Source organism: Macaca nemestrina, chromosome 18 (genome assembly GCF_043159975.1).
Source record: "Macaca nemestrina isolate mMacNem1 chromosome 18, mMacNem.hap1, whole genome shotgun sequence".
Taxonomy (NCBI): Eukaryota; Metazoa; Chordata; class Mammalia; order Primates; family Cercopithecidae; genus Macaca; species Macaca nemestrina.
The window spans coordinates 19,595,292-19,615,859 of record NC_092142.1 but is presented as its reverse complement, the minus strand read 5'-3'; the positions used below and the strand labels follow the sequence as shown (position 1 = coordinate 19,615,859).

The 20,568-nt window shown below is 46.7% G+C and overlaps 1 protein-coding gene across 1 annotated transcript; it reads left to right on the top strand.

Moving 5' to 3' along the window:
• The first annotated feature begins 225 nt into the window (after positions 1-225).
• LOC105485050 (uromodulin) lies at positions 226-20,550 on the top strand. The gene is made up of 11 exons (XM_071084202.1): positions 226-364; positions 2,086-2,276; positions 3,732-4,508; positions 4,615-4,722; positions 7,198-7,406; positions 9,333-9,481; positions 12,245-12,490; positions 15,851-16,013; positions 16,577-16,658; positions 17,778-17,819; positions 20,236-20,550. Exons 2-11 carry the CDS (start codon positions 2,189-2,191, stop codon positions 20,295-20,297), a joined length of 1,926 nt encoding a protein of 641 aa, XP_070940303.1. The 5' UTR covers positions 226-364; positions 2,086-2,188; the 3' UTR covers positions 20,298-20,550.
• The last annotated feature ends 18 nt before the right edge of the window (positions 20,551-20,568 follow it).

Sequence of the window (20,568 nt, the reverse complement as noted above, 5' to 3'; positions counted from 1 at the left end):
TCTAGCTATTAGGAAAAAGAACAACAACAACCTCACAGCTTGGACAAGGCAAACATTATGCCAGGAGGAAAAAATATTCCACCCCCAAGAAAACAATATCAAAAAACAGAACTAGAGAATAATTGGAGGAAAGATTGCCAGCCTGGGGCAGATGTGTATATATAAGTATGAGGCACATCGTGACCAGACTAACTCTACCTTATCGGCTTCAGGTAAGGCTATCTGTAGCTGTCTTCTCCTAGCCCAGCTTATCCCCATTCTATTTGAGGGAGGTAGCAGAGGAAATTAAGACCTTGGACACTGGGGTCAGACCTGGATTTGAGTCATTATTCAATAATTATCATTATTGGCTTCATAATCTTTGGTAAGTTAGTTTTCCTCTCTTTGATCCTCTCTGTCCTAGTAACAGTGACTACTATTTTTTTACTTATTCCATGAATATTAGTTATGCACCTATTATGCGCCAGTTACCAGGGATACGACAATGAACAAGAACATTTGCTATGTGCTGGGCCCTGCTTGACATATGTCATCTTAGTTAATCCCAGTGACAAAACGCAGTGTTTTGGGTCGCAACTCATTAGTGGGTCATAAAATCGTTCCATTTGTGGGTTATATCCAGAGACTTCTTTTAATTAAGTATAATAGAATATGTCAGAAAGCAATACACATTTGAGGCAAGCAGCATCTTTGTTCCCCTGTTTTCTCATCTGCAAACTAGGGTAATACTTATCTCGTAGGGTTGTGGTACGAATTAAATGACTTAATATAGTCAGGATAGTAAGGATATCAGTTGTCTTATAAAACTTTTATTTTATGTGTGTGTGCACATACACACAGAAGCGACTGCACTAGATCGTGACATAAAATGTTTTTCTTTCCTTTTTTTTTTTTTTTTGAGATGGAGTCTCGCATTGTCACCCAGGCAGGAGGGCAGTGGCGCAGTCTCAGCTCACTGCAACTTCTGCCTCCCAGGTTCAAGCAATTCTCCTGCCTCAGCCTCCCGAGTGGCTGGGATTACAGGTGCCCACCACCACGCCTGGCTAATTTTTGTATTTTTATTGGAGATAGGGTTTCACCATGTTGGCCAGGCTGGTCTCAAACTTCTGACCTCATGATCCACCCCCCTCGGCCTCCCAAAGTGCTGGGATTACAGGTGTGAGCCACCGCGCCTGGCAACATAAAATGTTTTTCTTGTAGCACATCATGGTCACAAAGATCTGGAAAACGTTGCTCTGGGACCCAATGTCTTTGAGCACATGGACGTCTTTGAACTAAGCCGGGCCCATCATAGATATTCAGTTTGTGAAAGCAGCAATCTCCATTTCACAGACAAAAACGGAGACTTAGTGAACTGAAATACCCAACGTCACAGTGTTCGTGATCAGTAAAACAGGGATTTGAATCCCGGTTGCAGGCTGCAGCTCCTCCATACTTAGCCAACATGCCACGCTATTTTGCTGCTGTGAACGCTGGGGTAATACTGGCATTCACCTTGGACTATTTTTCCAGTTAAAAGAAATAATAAGTGACCACTTCAGAAACATTAAAATGCATTGTGGAGGTTAATTACCTCTCAAGTTGCTTGTCTCAAGCCACTTCTTTACAATATGTGAGTTGCATGAAGGAGCAGATTTTGTTGTATTCATTGTTCTCCATGGTGACTAGCTCCCTGTTTGGCACAATGTAGCTACTCAATAGATGTTTGTTGAATGAACAAGTGATCTGGGCAAATTGAAAGTCTCCAGGCAGAGGATCAGTTAAAATCCAAAGCTGCCTTCAATAAAGTGGTGAGTTCAGAACAGAACACTATTCCATCTTGCTACTTCCTGTTCCAAATGACTCAGTCCTTCAAAACGTGCAATGTGCTGAGACTTGGGGAGCCAAGACTGGGATGTTGGTGAGGTAACGATGGGGAATACAAGGGGGAAAGTGCCAGCAAAACAAGGGCTGCAGTGTTATGCAATTTTTTTAGTCCATATAAGTGACACCTCCTGGAGTTTATACTATACAATCAAAGCACTCCTCCCAGCTGTGGGGAGGAGAGTTAGATCATGCATTTGTCCCATCCATCTCTGTTCACAGGACACCAGACATCATAGACAGAGAGAAAAACTCAAAGGGCCAACCCATCTTGCCTTTGGGCAGGTGTTCTCTAGACCAGAAGTAGCTGGGAAGAGCAGAAAGGATGGGACAGCCATCTCTGACTTGGGTGCTGTTGTTGGCGGTGGCCTCTTGGTTAATCACAACTGCAGCCACTGACTCCTCAGAAGCAAGTAAGTGAGAAGTGTGTGTGCATTGTATGTGTGTGTATGCACGTGTATGTGTGAATGTGGTGGGGAGCGGAGCAATGTAGCCCATGTCAGAGGCGATCTCAATCCTCCTATTGCACTTGGGACTTGCATTGTCTTCATTCTAAGTTCATTTCTTAGACCTCAGTATGCATAGGACTGACTTAGAAATTTTGCTGAAATGCAGATTCTGGTTCAGCAGATCTGCAGTGGGACCTGAGATGCTGAATTTTTAACAAGCTTCCAGGTGATGCTGGTACTGGGGTCCTTGGAGCACACTTTGAAAAGCAAGGGGCTACAACATCTCTAAGGCCTGAAGGCCCTGTATTGGAAGTCAAAAACATACTATATCACATAGGAGATTTGAACCAATGCAGGAGGCTCCAAACACCTTCCCTTTCAACCTTAAGAGGTCACTCCATTGGGCTGATATTTGCTCTCACCCCACTTTCATTTTCTCCCTGGAGTACATTGGGGCATGATGAATACTATTGTGGTGTCCTGGTTAAAAGCACATATTTTGTGGTCCTGCCATCTGCGTCTGTATCCTGGTTCTACTTCTTACCAAAGGAGCAAGGGGCTTAATCCCTCTGAACCTCAGTTTCCTTGTCTTTAAAATAAGGATAAATAAAAAACTGACCTCACAAGGATGTTGGGAAGTATTCAACAAGATAGTGAATGAAAAGTGCACATCCTATTGCCTGGCATATAGTAACTGCTTAATAAACAACAGCTTATTTTTTTTTTAACAGTTATTTTTCTTATGGAGGAGCAAAGTACAACTGCCCTGCCTGGTGGGGTTGGAGGACTCCTCAAGAGAGGAGGCGACACTGAGCAGGGTCCTGATGAAGGTTTTGCCAGTCAGGGAAGCAGATCTGGCAGAAAACAAAATGTGCAAAGGCAGGGAGGGGCAACAGGTTCATTGCAAATCCTACCAGAGCACAGGAATTATGTGCATTACTTTTCTGAATGTGAGAATGTGACTATTTTAAAAGAAGACAGCTTGAAAGCAATGCTTAACACAAAAATCAGTGGTGGAGCTGGGCCTGATGGCACGTGCCTGTGGTCCTGGCTTTTTGGGAAGCTGAGGCAGGGTGCGGTGGTGGCAGAGGGAGTGGAGCGCTTGAGCCCAGGAAGTGTAGGCTACAATGAGCTATGATCGCACCACTGCACTCCAGCCTGGGCGACAGAGCTAGATCCCCTCTCTAAAAAAAAAAATAAAGTTAAAAAATACAATGAAATAAACACAGAATGAATGGTGGAAGTTTGACATCATCAGGGGAGTTTTGTTTCTTTCTTTCTTTCCTTGTTTTGGAGGGAGTCTGCTAGGGAATAAGTCTTAAATTATAATATGAGTTCCCTGGAGAACGAGGGAAGGATCTCTGGGTGGCCACGGGCCCAGCTGCCCAACACTCGGAGGCTGGGCTCTTCTGTCCACAGGATGGTGCTCTGAATGTCACAGCAATGCCACCTGCAAAGAGGATGAGGCCGCCACGACATGCACCTGTAAGGAGGGCTTCGCCGGCAACGGTCTGACCTGCGTGGACGTGGATGAGTGCGCCATTCCTGGGGCTCACAACTGCTCCGCCAACAGCCGCTGCGTAAACACGCCAGGCTCCTTCTCCTGCGTCTGCCACGAAGGCTTCCGCCTGTCGCCCGGGCTCGGCTGCACAGACGTGGATGAGTGCGCAGAGCCTGGACTTAGCCACTGCCACGCCCTGGCCACGTGTGTCAATGTGGTGGGCAACTACTCGTGCGTATGCCCCGCGGGCTACTGGGGGGATGGATGGCATTGTGAGTGTTCTCCGGGCTCCTGCGGGCCGGGGCTGGACTGCGTGCCCGAGGGCGACACGCTCGTGTGCGCGGATCCGTGCCAGGCGCACCGCATCCTGGACGAGTATTGGCGCAGCACCGAGTACGGGGAGGGCTACTACTGCGACACGGACCTGCGCGGCTGGTACCGCTTCGTGGGCCAGGGCGGTGTGCGCCTGGCGGAGACCTGCGTGCCAGTCCTGCGCTGCAACACGGCCGCCCCCATGTGGCTCAACGGCTCGCATCCGTCCAGCGACCAGGGCATTGTAAGCCGCAAGGCCTGCGCGCACTGGAGCGGCCACTGCTGCCTGTGGGATGCGTCCATCCAGGTGAAGGCCTGTGCCGGCGGCTACTACGTCTACAACCTGACGGCGCCCCCCGAGTGTCACCTGGCGTACTGCACAGGTCAGCTGGGCGTCTCCCCGCAGTCCTCATCCCAGGCCTGGATAGGCACTGCAAAAGACGGGGGTGCGTCCTTATTGATTGTCTGTCTGTCCCTGTGACCCTGCAGACCCCAGCTCCGTGGAGGGGACGTGTGAGGAGTGCAGTTTAGACGAAGACTGCAAATCGAATAATGGCAGATGGCACTGCCAGTGCAAACAGGACTTCAACATCACTGGTGAGGCCAGTGGGGAGGAAACGGGTTGTTGAGAAATCTGTCATTGACTGGGGAAGGGACGTATTCCTCCCCTGTGAGATTGGGGCCATATGGGTGTGACGCAGGGGCTACATATCCAACCTGAGTGAAAAGAGAAGATCCGCTAATACCCATTAAAGCTGGCAAGAGGCTCTCTGGGGCTCCCTGAGTCTCCCTTTAGTTGACTTCAAAGCTCTCAGAGGTTTGGGGAACTCCCAACCTTCTTTCTGAGGCCCCACACCGCAGTGGGCACACGCGTTGCTGCCATCTGGGAGCCAACCAGAACACAGGCCCGGTGACCAGTCCACCAATCAGCTCAGGCCTGGTGACCAGACCACCAATCAGCTCAGGACTCTGGGCCAGGCACAAGCCTCAGATTTCTCATAGGTACAATTATTGAAGATGAAAACAGTATTTTCCAGACTTCAGTCATGATTTTAGTTACATCCAAGTGCCAACTTTACAATTGGCACCCTGGTTCACTTGCTTTATCCCAGTGTTATCTGTGCCATGACTTTTATTATTAAGTTGTTTTTCTTCTAATGGACTGAATCTCTTTTTTTTTTTTTTTTTTTTTTTTGAGACGGAGTCTCGCTCTGTCGCCCAGGCTGGGGTGCAGTGGCCGGATCTCAGCTCACTGCAAGCTCCGCCCCCCGGGTTTACGCCATTCTCCTGCCTCGGCCTCCCGAGTAGCTGGGACTACAGGCACCCGCCACCTTGCCTGGCTTGTTTTTTTGTATTTTTTAGTAGAGGCGGGGTTTCACCGTGTTAGCCAGGATGGTCTCGATCTCCTGACCTCGTGATCCGCCCGTCTTGGCCTCCCAAAGTGCTGGGATTACAGGCTTGAGCCACCGCGCCCGGCCTAATGGACTGAATCTCTTAAGCAAATTTGGAATGTTGATGGTCACGACTTCATCTGTCTGTGGCAAGTTATGCTTACCTTAGATAGAAAGTTAACTGTAAAAATAAAAGTTACTAAAAAGAAAAGAAAGTTACTAAATTCCAGCAGTTGTGTAATACTTCAATAAAACAAATTTTTAAAAATAAATACTAAAAATTAGAAAAATACTTTAATTTTTAAAAAATTAAAAAAGAATTCTAGCTGAGTGTTGTTTCCTGCCCCAAACTCTGAGCCCGAGGCCTGCCCTGTTTGAGACGGAAGTTAGTGGGCCGGGCGCAGTGGCTCATGCCTGTAATCCCAGCACTTTGGGAGGCCGCGGAGGGCGGATCACCTGAGGTCAGGAGTTCAAGACCAGCCTGGCCAACATGGCAAAATTCCATCTCTACTAAAAACACAAAAATTAGCCGAGTCTGATGGCAGGTGCCTGTAATTCCAGCTACTCGGGAGGCAGAGGCAGTAGAATCACCTGAATCCTGGAGAGGGAGGTTGCAGTAATCCAAGATGGCACCACTGCATTCCAGCCTGGGTGACAAGAGAGAAACTCCGTCTCAAAAAAAGAGAGAGAGAGAGGGAAGTTAGTGTGTATATGGCTTTAAAGACATTAGTGGCAAGCTGGGACTATCTCCTTGATGTGAAAAGGGTAGAAAGCAATTGCAGCTTGCTTGCTTTCTCTTTCTTTCTTTCCCTCTTTCTTTTTCTTTCTTTCTCTTTCTTTTTCTTTTCTTTTCTTCTCTTTCTCTCTCTCTTTTCCTTCCTTCCTCCCTCCCTCCTTTCTTTCCCTCCCTTCCTTCTTTCTTTCTTTTCTTTCTTTCTTTCTCTTTCTTTCTTTCTTTTTCTTTCATTTTCTTTTCTTTCTCTTTTCCTTCCTTCCTCCCTCCCTTCCTCCCTCCCTCCTTTCCCTTCCTTCCTTTCTTCCTCCCTCCCTCCCTCCCTCCCTCCCTCCCTCCCTCCCTTCCTTCCTTCCTTCCTTCCTTCCTTCCTTCCTTCCTTCCTTCCTTCCTTCCTTCTTTTACGAGTCTGCCTCTGTCACCCAGGCTGGAGTGCAATGGTGCAATCTCAGCTCACTGCAATGTCTGCCTTCCAGGTTCAAGCAATTCTCCTGCCTCAGCACCCCCAAGTAGCTGGGATTACAGGTGCCCACCACCTCGCCTGGCTACATTTTTTTTTTTTTTTTTTTTTTTAGTAAAGATGGGATTTCACCATGTTGGCCAGGCTGGTCTTGAGCTCCTGACCTCAAGTGATCTGCCTGTCTCAGCCTCCCAAAGTGCTGAGATTATAGGCATGAGCCACCACATCCAGCCTTTTTTTTTTTTTTAAACTAGTATTCATTGTTATTTAACGCTGGGACATCAACCACCCCCCTCCCCCAAACCCTCTTGCATTTGGTATATAACCCACATTTAGGGGAACCCAGGATATATCCATTGATGTCAGAGGTCCAATCTTTGAGCACCTCCAGGTGGTGATCGGCCCAGCCAGCTGGACCTGGCCCCTGGGGATGTGCTGGGCCCCCAAGCTACAGACACAGGCCCTCACTCCCGCCTAACCTGTTTCAGATATCTCCCTCCTGGAGCACAGGCTGGAATGTGGGGCCAATGACATGAAGGTGTCCCTGGGCAAGTGCCAGCTGAAGAGTCTGGGCTTCGAGAAGGTCTTCATGTACCTGAGTGACAGCCGGTGCTCGGGCTTCAATGACAGAGACAACCGGGACTGGGTGTCTGTAGTGACCCCAACCCGGGATGGCCCCTGTGGAACAGTGTTGACGGTACGTCCTGGCTAGTGGGGGACAGAACCAGAGCACTGCCTGGTTCAAGCTTCAGCTCTATCACTTCCTAGTTATAGTAGCTTTGGGGAGTTATTTAGCCTGGCTGTGGCTCAGTTTCATCAACTGTAAAGTGGAGAAATAATAGTACCTACTCCACAGGTGTATTGAGAGGACTGAATGAGTTAATGTGTTAAAGTGACTAGGACAGTGACTGCACACAGTAAGTGCTCAATAAACATCAGCTTCAACTAAAGAGAGCAATTCATGGTGATAGTTCTCCATTTTACAGATGGGAAAAGTAGGGCGATAATAGTGATTGTCCCAGCCAGTAGGCATCAGCATTGGGTTCAGAAACTTATCTGTTTGTCTCCAGTGGTCCTGGAAGGCAAGGTCTGTATCCTTAATGTACAGAGAACCAGGACCTTACCTACAGAGGTCTCCTCAAATGAAACCCAGAGGTAAATGTTTGTGTGAGTGGAGCAGTATCTCCTGCCACCTCTCTCATTACCGAAAGAAAGAAAGAAAGAAAGAAAGAAAGAAAGAAAGAAAGAAAGAAAGAAAGAAAGAAAGAAAGAAAGAAAGAAAGAAAGAAAGGAAGGAAGGAAAGAGAGAGAGAAAGGAGAGAAAGAGAAAGAGAGAAAGAGAGAGAGAAAGAGAGAAAGAAAGAGAGAGAAAGAAAGAAAGAAAGAAAGAAAGAAAGAAAGAAAGAAAGAAAGAAAGAAAGAAAGAAAGAAAGAAAGAGAGAGAAAGGGAAAAGAAAAAAGGGAGAGAAAGAAAGATTTAATGTTGGCCGGGCATGGTGGCTCACACCTATAATCCCAACACTTTGGGAGGCTGAGGCGGGTGGATATCTTGAGGTCAGGGGTTTGAGACCAGCCTGGCCAGCACAGAGAAACTCCATCTCTACTAAAAATGCAAAAATTAGCTGGGTGTGGTGGTGGACGCCTGTAATCCCAGCTACTCGGGAGTCTAAGGCAGAAGAATCACTTGAACCCAGAAAGTGGAGATTGTGGTGAGCCAAGATTTGCACTACTGCACTCCAGCCTGGATAACAGTGTGAGACTCTGTCCCCAAACAAACAAACAAACAGAGATAATTAATGTCATTTTCCACGGATGGTATTTGAAATTCCATTAATGATGACTTGGCATATGGTTTTTAGTTTTCAAGAGAGGAAGCACGGGGTGCTGAAAAGGGCCTAGGCTTGTGAGATGTCATGTACTGTGGGCAATCCCTCAGTGACTCTCTTACTATGAACCTCTGTCTTCTTGTCCAGGAAGCAGGGATGTGGCAGCGCCACCTCTTAGGGTCACTGAAGGGACTAATGCAATGACTCAGGAGGGGTATTCCACTCAGGGTCTGGCACATGACATGTGCGCATGAATGGTCATTGCTGTTGTAACTTTTTTTCTAATTTATAAAGAAAAGATGATTAATTGGCTCATAGTTCAGGCTGTACAGGGAGTTTTTAACTGTTGTGGGATTTTTTTTTTTTTTTTTTTTTTTTTTTTTGAGATGGAATCTCCCTCTGTCGCCCAGGCTGGAGTGCAGTGGCACGATCTTGGCTCATTGCAAGCTCTGCCTCCAGGGTTCAAGCAATTCTCCTCTCTCAGGCTCCTGAGTAGCTGGGATTACAGTCACCCATCACCATTCCTGGCTACTTTTTTTTGTATTTTTAGTTCACCATATTGGTCGGGCTGGTTTCAAACTCCTGACCTCAGGTGATCTACCTGCTTCGGCCTCCCAAAGTGCTGGGATTACAGGCATGAGCTACCGCGCCCAGTCATAGGCAGCTTTTTATCAAGGAGACTAGGAGAGCAGCTCACAAGTAGCCAGAGACCAGAAGATTTGCCTTTGAAGTCCTACTCAGATTCTCATGCCCCTTTCTCTCATCCCATCCCTACTCCCCCATTCCCTACAATACAGAGGAATGAAACCCACGCCACTTACAGCAACACCCTCTACCTGGCAGATGAGATCATCATCCGTGACCGCAACATCAAAATCAACTTTGCATGTTCCTACCCCCTGGACATGAAAGTCAGCCTGAAGACCTCCCTACAGCCAGTGGTCAGGTGCGGCCAGAGAGGGTCCCTGAGGCCCCTAGACGATTCTACCCCAAAACCCCTTAACCATGAGCTTCTCTGTCAACTGCCACCCACAGGGAGCTGGGAGTGAGGGCTGGGAATCAGGGTTGCCCAGTGGAAGAGCCAGGAATTCTGGAGCCCAGGTTCAAATCTAGACTTTGTCATAAGTGATGGTTATGCCCTGGCCAGGGGGGGACAGAGTCAGAGCACTGCCTGGTTCAAGCCCCAGCTCTGTCACTTACTAGTTGTATGAGCTTGAGTGAGTTGTTGAGCCTGGCTTTGGGAAGTTGACAGCCCCTCTCTGGGTGTCAATATTTTCATCTGTGAAATAGGTTTAGCCATACTTGTACCGCCTTTCTTAGAGTACAGCAGTACTCTAAGAATCAAATGATATGGGAGGATCGCTGGAGCCCAGGAATTTGAGGCCGCATTGAGCTATGATTGTGATGTGAATCAGATTCAACCATTAAACTGATGTAGATGATTCCGATGTGAATCAAATATTAGAGTCTCTACTTTTCAAAGGGCAGGATGGTTGTACCAGAGAGCAGGAAGGGTCTGAGTCCAGACTGCTGTGGAACTCTGGGCAAATCGTATTTCACATTTGGACCTCAACTTCCTTCCTTCTCTGTGAATGAAAGAAATTTGATTATAGAGAGTTTTAAAAATTATGCTCTTTGCAAGTGTCTTGGTAGGGGCCAAGGGAGGTGCCCTGGCAGAGTGCCTGCAGGGGTAAACTATTCATACTGGGTGCCACCTAAGATTTTATTATATTTTTTTAAAAAGGAACCTGTTGCTAAATAAAATTGAAAATCTTCAAATAGGATGAATCACAGGCCAATGATGGAAAAATAATAGTCATAATAAGAAATAAGATTTATTGACTATTTATTTATTTATTTATTTATTTATTGAGACGGAGTCTCGCACTGTTGCCCAGGCTGGAGTTCAATGGCATGATCTTGGCTTGCTGCAACTTCCACCTCCCAGGTTCCAGCAATTCTCCTGCCTCAGCCTCCCAAGTAGCTGGGATTACAGTGCCCACCACCATACCCAGCTAAGTTTTGTATTTTTAGCAGAGACAGGGTTTCACCATGTTGGCCAGGCTGGTCTCAAACTCCTGTCCTCAGGCAATCCAGCCACCTCGGCCTCCCAAAGTGCTGGGATTACAGGCGTGAGCCACCACACCCTGCCAAGAACTAAGATTTATTGAAAGCTTACTATATCTCAGGCATTGTATCTGGTGTTCTGCCTGGAACATCTCATCAAACTCCTACAGCAGCCCTAGGTGACAAAGGTATTATTATTATTATTATTATTATTATTATTATTCCCATTATACTGATGTGGAAATTGAGGGTTACAGAAATTTGAGTGACTCACCCAAAGCTGTAAAGTCTAGCAGGTGACAGAGCTGGGATTCAGACATCAGGTCCAGAGCCTCCACTTGACCATGACCTTCCCTTCGAAGCTTGCCCATAGTTTTCTTCTCTCTTGGCCAGCCAGACTCAGGAAAGGATGCTGGGCACTGATGAGAGTGCATAGCTGACTTGGAGGAAGAAGGGTGCTCATTGCAAGCTGGTGGCTGGAGCCTCACCTGGCCAAGCACTGTCCTGGAGCAATGTGGCCCTGTCCTCAGCGTGGTAGGCTCTGGGGAACAACAAGTTTTCCCACATCTCTCTGTTTTATGGTGTTTTTTTTGTTTGTTTTGTTTTGTTTTGTTAAGAATCTGGGTCTCACTCTGTCACCCAGGCTGGAGTACAGTGGCACAATCATACCTCAATGCAACCTCAAATTCCTGGGCTCAAGCTATCCTCCCACCTCAGTCTCCCAGGTAGCTAAGACTACAGACACATGCCACCACCCTGGGCTATTTTTAAAAATATTTTTGTAGAGACAGGGTTTTGTTATGTGGACCAGGCTAGTCTTAAACTCCTGGCCTCAAATGATCCTCCTGCCTATGCCTCCTAAAGTATTGGGATTACAGGCATGAGCCACAGCACCTGGTCCCTCTCTCTGTCTTGAGTTAGACATCTCACCCCAGTCTTCACTGATAACTCAGTTCGCATCTGTAAAATGGACTTTCACATTTCGGAGTATTTCTCATGTGCCTTATTTCGTGAGGTATCAGCCTTACAATGTCCTTTGTTGGATCATCCAGTGAAGTTCACATCAGTGTGGCTGTTTTCAGTGTGGTTAAAAATAAATCATTTATAAAGCTCAGTCTTCTGCTGCAGATGTTAGTACATCACGATGGAGACGAGGATGCAAGTTGTAGGACTCATCATAGCTCAATTCCTTTTAACCTGTTCTAGATTGAGACTAAAGAAGGAATCCAGGTGTTTCTCTCAATAATTTGCTTTTTGCCATCTTGAAGGCTACAGGGGTAGCACAGGCTACAGCGGTAGCAAAGACTACAGCGGTAGCAAGTGAAGGACTGGACGTGTTACTTGAGATGTGATTGATCCATAGACCAGCAGCATCAGCAGCATCCAGGCACTTGTCAGAAATGCAGGACCTTGAGCCCCACCCCAAACTCACTAAATCAGAGCCTGCATTTTATCTAGATCCCAAGTTGACCTGTATGTACTTAGTGCGGTTTGCAAAACAACGGTTGGTGGGTTCCAGTCTTATTGCTGGATAAAAATGCAAATAACTGCAAGGGAATGCCCAGGAATGCAAACCAGAGAAGGTGGCTCATCTGCGGATGTTCTCAGCCTGGTCCTCTCACCAACCCTTCTCCCCCGGCAGTGTCCTAAACATCAGAGTGGGCGGGACCGGCATGTTCACGGTGCGGATGGCCCTCTTCCAGAGCCCTTCCTACACGCAGCCCTATGAAGGCTCCTCCGTGACGCTGTCCACTGAGGCTTTTCTCTATGTGGGCACCATGTTGGATGGGGGTGACCTGTCCCGATTTGCACTGCTCATGACCAACTGCTATGCCACGCCCAGTGGCAATGCCACGGACCCTCTGAAATACTTCATCATCCAGGACAGGTAAGGCAAAGGTTCCTACATGGGAAATGGGAACCCATGGGTAGAATTCAGAGGGGGTCTTTGGACTTGGAAGAAGGAAAATTGCATCCTTTTTTTTTTTTTTGGAGACAGAGTCTTGCTCTGTTGCCAAGGCTGGAGAACAATGGCGCGACCTCGGCTCACTGCAACCTCTGCCTCCTGGGTTCAAGTGATTCTTCTATCTCAGCCTCCCAAGTAGCTGGAATTACAGGCACAGGCCAGCACGTCTGGCTAATTTTTGTATTTTTAGTAGAGATGGGGTTTCACCATATTGACCAGGCTGGTCTCGAACTCCTGACCTCAAATGATTATTTGAGGTCATTGCACCTGCCTCGGCCTCCCAAAGTGTTGGGATTACAGGCGTGAGCCACTGCACCCAGCCGGAAAATCGCATCTTTATATTCATTACCCTGTAGCGGAAGCTTAGCATTCCCATACATTATAAATACAGGCAACAAACTACAGAAATATTAGCAGGTCATGTGAAGTCATTTATGGTCATTAGTACTTTTTAGTTACTATAGCATTAGAATTTTCACTAGACCTTATTAATGAATTATCAAATACATATGTATTTGCAAATATATATATTTATGTGTTATATATTGTATGCATTTAAAAATATTATTTCTGAAGAGAGATGTACAAGCTTCGCCAGAGAGCTGAGTAGGGTTTACAATTCAAAAAATGGTAAGAAACCAGATGGAAAGGCTTGCCCAGGGGAGCAGGCAGCCCAGCACCTGGGGGAGGAGTAAGGTGTGGGCATGGTTAGCCAAGGGCCAATTGAAACTAGGACACAAGTGTGCTACCTTTTACTCAAGAGGCACTCGATGACTATGAATCTTACCATGAGAAGGTGGTTCTCTTTCTCATTCATAAGTTGAAAAGATATTTTGGAAGCTTGCTATGTGTTGGGTTCTGTGGACTTCACAGTAAATAGAAGGAACAAAAACCTCTGCCCTCATACATCTTATAGTCTAAAGGGGGAGGACAAACGATTAAATGAAAGTGAAATATGTAGTATGTTAATGACAAAGAGGTTATAGAAGAAACAAAGCAGGAGAAGGAGAGAGACATTTGCAATTTTAATTGCATTGTCAGAAAAAGCATTCCTGAGAGACAGTAGTCTTTTTCCATTAGGTTATCTTAGAGTCTGCCTGGTTATATCAAGGGAATATTTTCAGGTGAGTGCTAATGTGATGTTCATACTTCTTTGTTATCTGGAATCTCCCTTTGCAATAAAAATAAAGCAGAAGTCTGTTTCAGAGCATTTTACAATTAACAGTGTCTAACTCAAACTTAATACAACTCTTTTGTTGATCTTGTCCTCATTGTATGGTCCTGTTCTATTTACGGCAAGTGATACTTGTCTGCCATTTGAAGTCATGACCTAAAGATTCTTCTAGAAAATAAATGTATTTCAGTAAAAAATACAAGTGGATTTCAAGAAAATTAGTAAGTAAACAATAATAGAGATGTTGAGACACACAGGAAAATGCTCCTAAAGGTGGTAGCTCAATAAAGAAAAAAAGAACTGAAATTTGGAAACTGTTGGCATGACCTTGATTGGAGTATCACAGAGATTTGGGTTCAAATCTTGCCTTTGTCATTTCTTAGTTTTAAGAAACAGGTCAGCTCATCTCTCTGGATTTTTCTGTTCTCAGACATAAATGGGGAAAAATAATACCTGCTATGCTGGGATTTTAAAACTTGTTTTTCATGAGTATAAAAGTACAGCAGGGGGTCAGTCACGGTGGCTCATGCCTGTAATTCCAGCACTTTGGGAGGCTGAGGCAGGTGGATCACCTGAGATCAGAAGTTCAAGACTAGCCTGCTCAATATGGTGAAGCCCATCTCTACTAAAAATACAAAAAAATTAGCCAGGCATGGTGGTGCGCACCTGTAATCCCAGCTACTTGGGAGGCTGAGGCAGGATAATAGTTTGAACCCGGAAGGCGGAGGTTGCAGTGAGCTGAGATCACACCATTGCACTACAGCCTGGGCAACAAGAGCGAAACTCCGCCTCAAAGAAAAAAAAAAAGTACACCAGGGAAGCTGAGGCAGGTGGATCACGAGGTCAGGAGTTCAAGACCAACCTGGTCAACATGGTGAAACCCTGTCTCTACTAAAAATACAAGAATTAGCCAGGCATGGTGGCAAGCGCTTTTAATCCCAGCTACTCAAGAGGCTGAGACAGGAGAATTGCTTGAACTGGGAGGCAGAGGTTGCAGTGAGCCAAGATCGTACCACTGCACTCCAGCCTGGGTGGCAGAGCAAGACTCCCTCTACAAATAAAATAAAAAAGTACAGCAGGGACATTGTGGAAAACTTGGAAAGTTTTGAAAAAGAAGCAGGAAAAAATGTAGGGTGTGTCTATGTGTTTCCATCTGGGTGTGTGTGGGAGCTGGGATGAGAACTGCCAGTCTAGGATGGGTGTCAGAATATCATAAGGCACGAAGAGGAGATAAGTCAGGGAGACAGTGAAAGCGCCTGGAGGGGACACATGAATGTCCAGGTTGGCTTGAGCCCATGGAGCCCTCACAGGCCATACTGTCTGCCTTTCAGGAGTTGGGTCCACTTAACCTTAGGGCTTTTCTTTTGCCAGGTGGAGTCTGCACTTTTGAGGCCAGATGTGAATTATGGGAGACACAGAGCTAAGAGTGAAAAACACTCCCAGAAGGTCCCATCTGGGACCTTTGCAGTCAGTGTTCAGCCTCCCTCGTAAATCAACTTTGAGGAAAGAGTGTGAATGGCAGAAAGGGTGCCCAGTTTGCCTCCCCAGAATGCCCATGGGTATCCTGACCCAGCCCAGCACACGTGGGAGTCTCTGCATGCTCTATTTCGGGTTTCTCTTTGTAACTGTGTTTGGGCACAATGGTGCATATGCGCAGATGGGTGCACATACTCCAATTTCATCAGTGGCTCTCGGTACCCAGAGGTTTCCATTGTTATAATTATACCACGCATATTGTAGATAGCACATAGCAGCTAATAATTTTTGAATGTAATTCCTGGGAAATCAGGAAGTGCTGACTTTTGGAGAGTTTCAGCTCTGCACTGATGACAGTTTCACTTTAGTATCACATATATAAAGCACCTATGGCATGCTACACACAGTTCTACACACTTTGAGAAATTAACCAGTTTAATCCTTACAGCTATCTTATCACATGGGCTGCAATTATTTCCTATGTACAGGCGGAGAAATTGAGGCACACGAGATTAAGTAAATTGCCCAAAGTCACACAGCTAAAAGGTGACAGAGCAATATTTGAACCCAGGAAGTCTGACTCCAGAATCTTTGTTTAACCAACCACATTAAATGATGTGTAACCCTCCCAGATGCCCACAGACTAAAGACTCAACTGTCCAAGTGGTGGAGAACGGGGAGTCCTCCCAAGGCCGATTTTCCGTCCAGATGTTCCGGTTTGCTGGAAACTATGACCTAGTCTATCTGCACTGTGAAGTCTATCTCTGTGACACCATGAATGAAAAGTGCAAGCCTGTGAGTCGCCTCCCCTCCCCCAACCCATCTCTTATAACCAAAGACATCTGGCCACAAAGAAAGCAAATCAATATTTCTTCCCTGTTTCCCCCTTTTACCACAGGGATAGAATGAGCAATAAGATGAGGTGGGTGTGGCTAGGCAGGAAACCTAAGCTGCCGGGAAAATCAGGTGGGATCTGTGAAGTGCGGCAGGCTGGTAAAAGCTCTGGCTTATCTGCAAGCTTATGTTCAAATAACAGGAGCTGACATTTTTAAGCACCGTGTCCACTTTATTTGTGTTAGCTTTTAATGCTTCACAGCAACTTTATAAGGGAGGTAGTACTAGTTCCCTTTCCTCATGAGGAGAGGGGCTCAGAGAACTTCAGTGGCTTGCCTGAGATTTTGCATCTATCTAACAAATGGCAGAGCTGGGACATGCATGAACCCCAGTATACAGGTCTCCTAAAAACTTCTGCCTGGGGCAGAAGGAGGCACCTGTGAGGTGGGCAGTCCACTCCATGTGGCAGAACCACAGTCAGGCTCCTTCATGGAGGGTGTTTTTCTATTGCCCTCTCCCTCTAGACCTGCTCTGGGACCAGATTCCGAAGTGAGAGTGTCATAGATCAATCCCGTGTCCTGAACTTGGGTCCCATCACACGGAAAGGTAAGAGAACCACTCCCTCCTCAACATTCCTGGCTGGGAATGATCTCTGGAGAGGAAGAGGGATAACAGAGCCTGGCACTGGGCACCTTACTGAGCTCTGAAGAACTGGGAGCAAGTAGATCCTCTGGGGCAAGGTGGAATACAGACTGCCTTCCTTTTACTATTCCCATTCATTGCACAAATATGATTTGTGGATGAATGTGACACAGGACACAGGGGAGGCCAGATAGGCAGGTAGGAATGTAGATGATGCAGACATGTTTGCACACACATGAGGCCACATACATACATTCATAATTGTAGTAGATGTGTGCCTACTCTGTGTCTGGGGGTCTTGTGATGAGCAGAAGTAGATGGCCCTGCTCCCATGGAGCTTGTGAATCAGTGAGGAAGATGCCATTTGAATAATCCCATGTAGATGTGTGGGATCTGGGTGGTGCCAGTTGATCCATCAAGTGCAGGGTCTGCAATGTCTCAAGCACCAATCTTAGGAGTGGTTTAGGAAGGGTCAGAATCTTGTAACCTCCAGCTGCATGACTCCTAAACCATAATTTCTAATCTTGTAGCTAATTTCTTAGTTCTACAAAGGCAGTCTAGCCCCTAGACAAGAAGAAGGTTTGTTTTTGGAAAGGGCTGTTATCGTCTTTGTTTTAAACTATAAACTGAGTTCCTTCCAAAGTTAGTTCAGCTTATACCAAGAAAGGAACAAGGACAACTTAAAAGTTAGAACCAAGATGGCGTCAGCTAGGTTGGCTCTCTTTCACTGTCTCAGTCATAATTTTGCAAAGGTGGTTTCAAGAGTACAGCTTGGGCAAAGGGCCTGTGGCAGGAGGGAGCCTGGCCTGTTAAAGGAACTCAGAGAAGGCCAGGGGAGTTGTGTGGGATGAGCTGCTGCAGACCTTGCGGGGCCTTGCAGTTCCTGCTAAGGGTTGGGACCTTTCTCCTGAAAGCAATGAGAGCCTCTGATGGGTCTGAAGTAGGGGAGTAACGTGATCAGATTTGGGTTTTGAAGAGGTAACTCTGGCTGCGAAGTGAAAAGTAGATTGAAGGGGTTTCTCCCAGGCTGCTTGCCAATCTCATGCATTCTTTTTTCACTGATCCTTCTGTTTTTCTCCAAAGGTGTCCAGGCCACAGTCTCAAGAGCTGCTTTTAGCAGCTTGGGTAAGTTCAGGTCCTCTCCGCAGTGGGACCTGCTCCAGAACTCTCCTGGGGGGCTTCTATCTGTTAACTGTTAATGCTTCATAGCACCTCTATAAGGGAGGTGTTACTAGTTCCATTTTCTAAATGAGGAGAGTGGCTCAGACAACCTGAGTGGTTCTACTGAGATCATGCATCTGTCTATTAATTGCTAGAGCTGGGACGTGTGCTCCAGTATACAGATCACTTATTTTATACACACGCTTATTACAAACTTGTACCCAAAGGATATGCACACACTCCAGATCTGCATCTTGGGCCTTTACTGAAGCTCCAAGGCTCCTAACACTCTTTTCCTAGATTCATTCAATAGGTATCAAATAGGCCGGGCGCAGTGGCTCATGCCTGTAATCCCAGCACTTGGGGAGGCCGAAGTGGGTGGATTACAAGGTTAAGAGATTGAGACCATCCTGGCCAACATGGTGAAACCCCGTCTCTACTAAAAATACAAAAGTTAGCTGGGTGTGGTGGTGCATGCCTGTAGTCCCAGCTACTTGGGAGGCTGAGGCAGGAGAATTGCTTGAACCTGGGAGGCAGAGGTTGCAGTGAGCCAAGATTGCACCACTGTGCTCCAGTCTAGCAACAAAGAAAGACTCCATCTCAAAAAAAAAAAAAAAAAAAAAAAAAAAAAAAAATTGGTGATAAATATTTCTTGAGTGCTACTATGTGCCAAGAAGCATGTTTAGTTCTGGGGTGAACACAACAAACAAGAAATCCTACTTCTCTGCTTCTTCTTTGCTCTTCTGACTGCCTGGGGTCCCAGGGTGTGCTGAAGGGCTGGACTTGAGTTCTGAAGAGGCAACTGTATCTATGGAAATGCCTGGGGTACCTGGACCTAGGGCTGGACACATGCACACATACCTATGCTGTGTCCCAATAGTACGTATGTGCACACAGACACAGGCATGCCCAGATAAGCACTTGAGAATGTAGGTCACCACACAAGGTCACATACATGCAATCATATTTGCATGTACAGATGCACAGAAAGCTGCAATTGTCTGCGTGCATATTTGTGTGTGCAGATGTACACACACTTATTGGAAACCTGTACCCAAAGGATATGAACATACCCCAGATCTGTATCTTGGGCACTTCCTGAAGCTCCAAGCCTCCTCTCTGACACCTTTTCCTAGATTCATTCAATAGGTGACGAATATTCATTGAGTAATACTATGTGCCAAGAAGCATGCTTAGTACTGGGGTGAATACAACGACCAAACAAGAAACCCTACTTCTCTGCTTCTTTGCTTTTCTGACCACAAAGGCCAGGGACAGGTGGCAAAAAAACGCATTTTTATGGCCACCATTTTTATGGCTACTGAATTGTCTAAAAATCTAGGTGAAAAGCAAATCTGTGCAACAGCTACTGGTACCTGGATCTAAGGAGGTTCTTACACTAACCTGGCTTTTTTTTTTTTTTTTTTTTTGAGACGGAGTCTCTCTCTGTCGCCCAGGCTGGAGTGCAGTGGCCGGATCTCGGCTCACTGCAAGCTCCGCCTCCTAGGTTTATGCCATTCTCCTGCCTCAGCCTCCCGAGTAGCTGGAACTACAGGCGCCCGCCACCTCACCCGGCTAGTTTTTTGTATTTTTTAGTAGAGACGGGGTTTCACTGTGTTAGCCAGGATGGTCTCGATCTCCTGACCTCGTGATCCGCCCGTCTCGGCCTCCCAAAGTGCTGGGATTACAGGCTTGAGCCACCGCGCCTGGCCTTTTTTTTTTTTTTTTTTGAAGTGGAGTCTGCTCTGTCACCCAGGCTGGAGTACAGTGGCACAATCTCGGCTCACTGTAACCTCCAACTCCTGGGTTCAAGCGATTCTTCTGCCTCGGCCTCCCCAGTAGCTGAAACTACAGGCTTGCAACACCATGCCCGACTAATTTTTGTATTTTCTAGTAGAGATGGGGTTTCTCCGTGTGGCCAGGCTGGTCTTGAACTCCTGACCTCAGGTGATCCGCCTCCCTCGGCCTCCCAAAATTCTGGGATTAAAGGTGTGAGCCACCCCACCCAGCTAACTGGGCATTTGACCTGAACTAGTTCAGCCCAGTACTGGTGAGCTCAGAGATGGAGAGTCACAGCACTCCTAAGAGGTTTGCCCTCTGTGACTATCCCCCAAGGTCTCTAAGGATGGTTGAGTAGGTTGGGCACTGCACAAGAGTGCCCTTTTGAGGAGGTACCAAGCCTAGTGCCAGAGGAACGACTACCTTTTTCAGATCAGTCCACCTTTTTCAGGGCAGATAAAGAGGAAGCTTCATTTTTCTAGGAGACCAGCCCAGAGAGGGGGTCCTCTTCTGATTGGTCAGTCTAGAGGAGGCAGCTTATGTTAATTTGCACAAAAGTACAGTCGTACTAGCAGTTGCCCTGTAACTGTTTTCTTTCCAGGACTCCTGAAAGTCTGGCTGCCTCTGCTTCTCTCGGCCACCTTGACCCTGACTTTTCAGTGACTGACAGCAGAAAGCCCTGTGCTCCGTGGCTGCCGCCTCACTTCCTGCCGGGCAGGGGGCACGATGTAGGCCAGTGCTCCAGCCACAGAAAAGAAAGTTCATGCTTTGGTCAGCCTGCCTTCTTTTCTCCCCTTTCATCCCGGCTGTCGAGAAACAGCCTGTGTCTTTAAATGCTGCTTGTTCTCAAAATGGGACTTGTGACGGTGTACGCGAGTCCCCCATCTCCTGGCAAAATAATGAGTTTTAAATCTCAGTCTTTGAAGTCATCCAT

Bases quoted from the DNA above. Each gene is read 5' to 3' on its own strand.
- LOC105485050 (XM_071084202.1), top strand. From the start codon at position 2,189: ATGGGACAGCCATCTCTGACTTGGGTGCTGTTGTTGGCGGTGGCCTCT. The intron at 4,723-7,197 runs GTGAGGCCAGTG...AACCTGTTTCAG, and splicing joins ACAGGACTTCAACATCACTG to ATATCTCCCTCCTGGAGCAC. The intron at 12,491-15,850 runs GTAAGGCAAAGG...TAACCCTCCCAG, and splicing joins TACTTCATCATCCAGGACAG to ATGCCCACAGACTAAAGACT.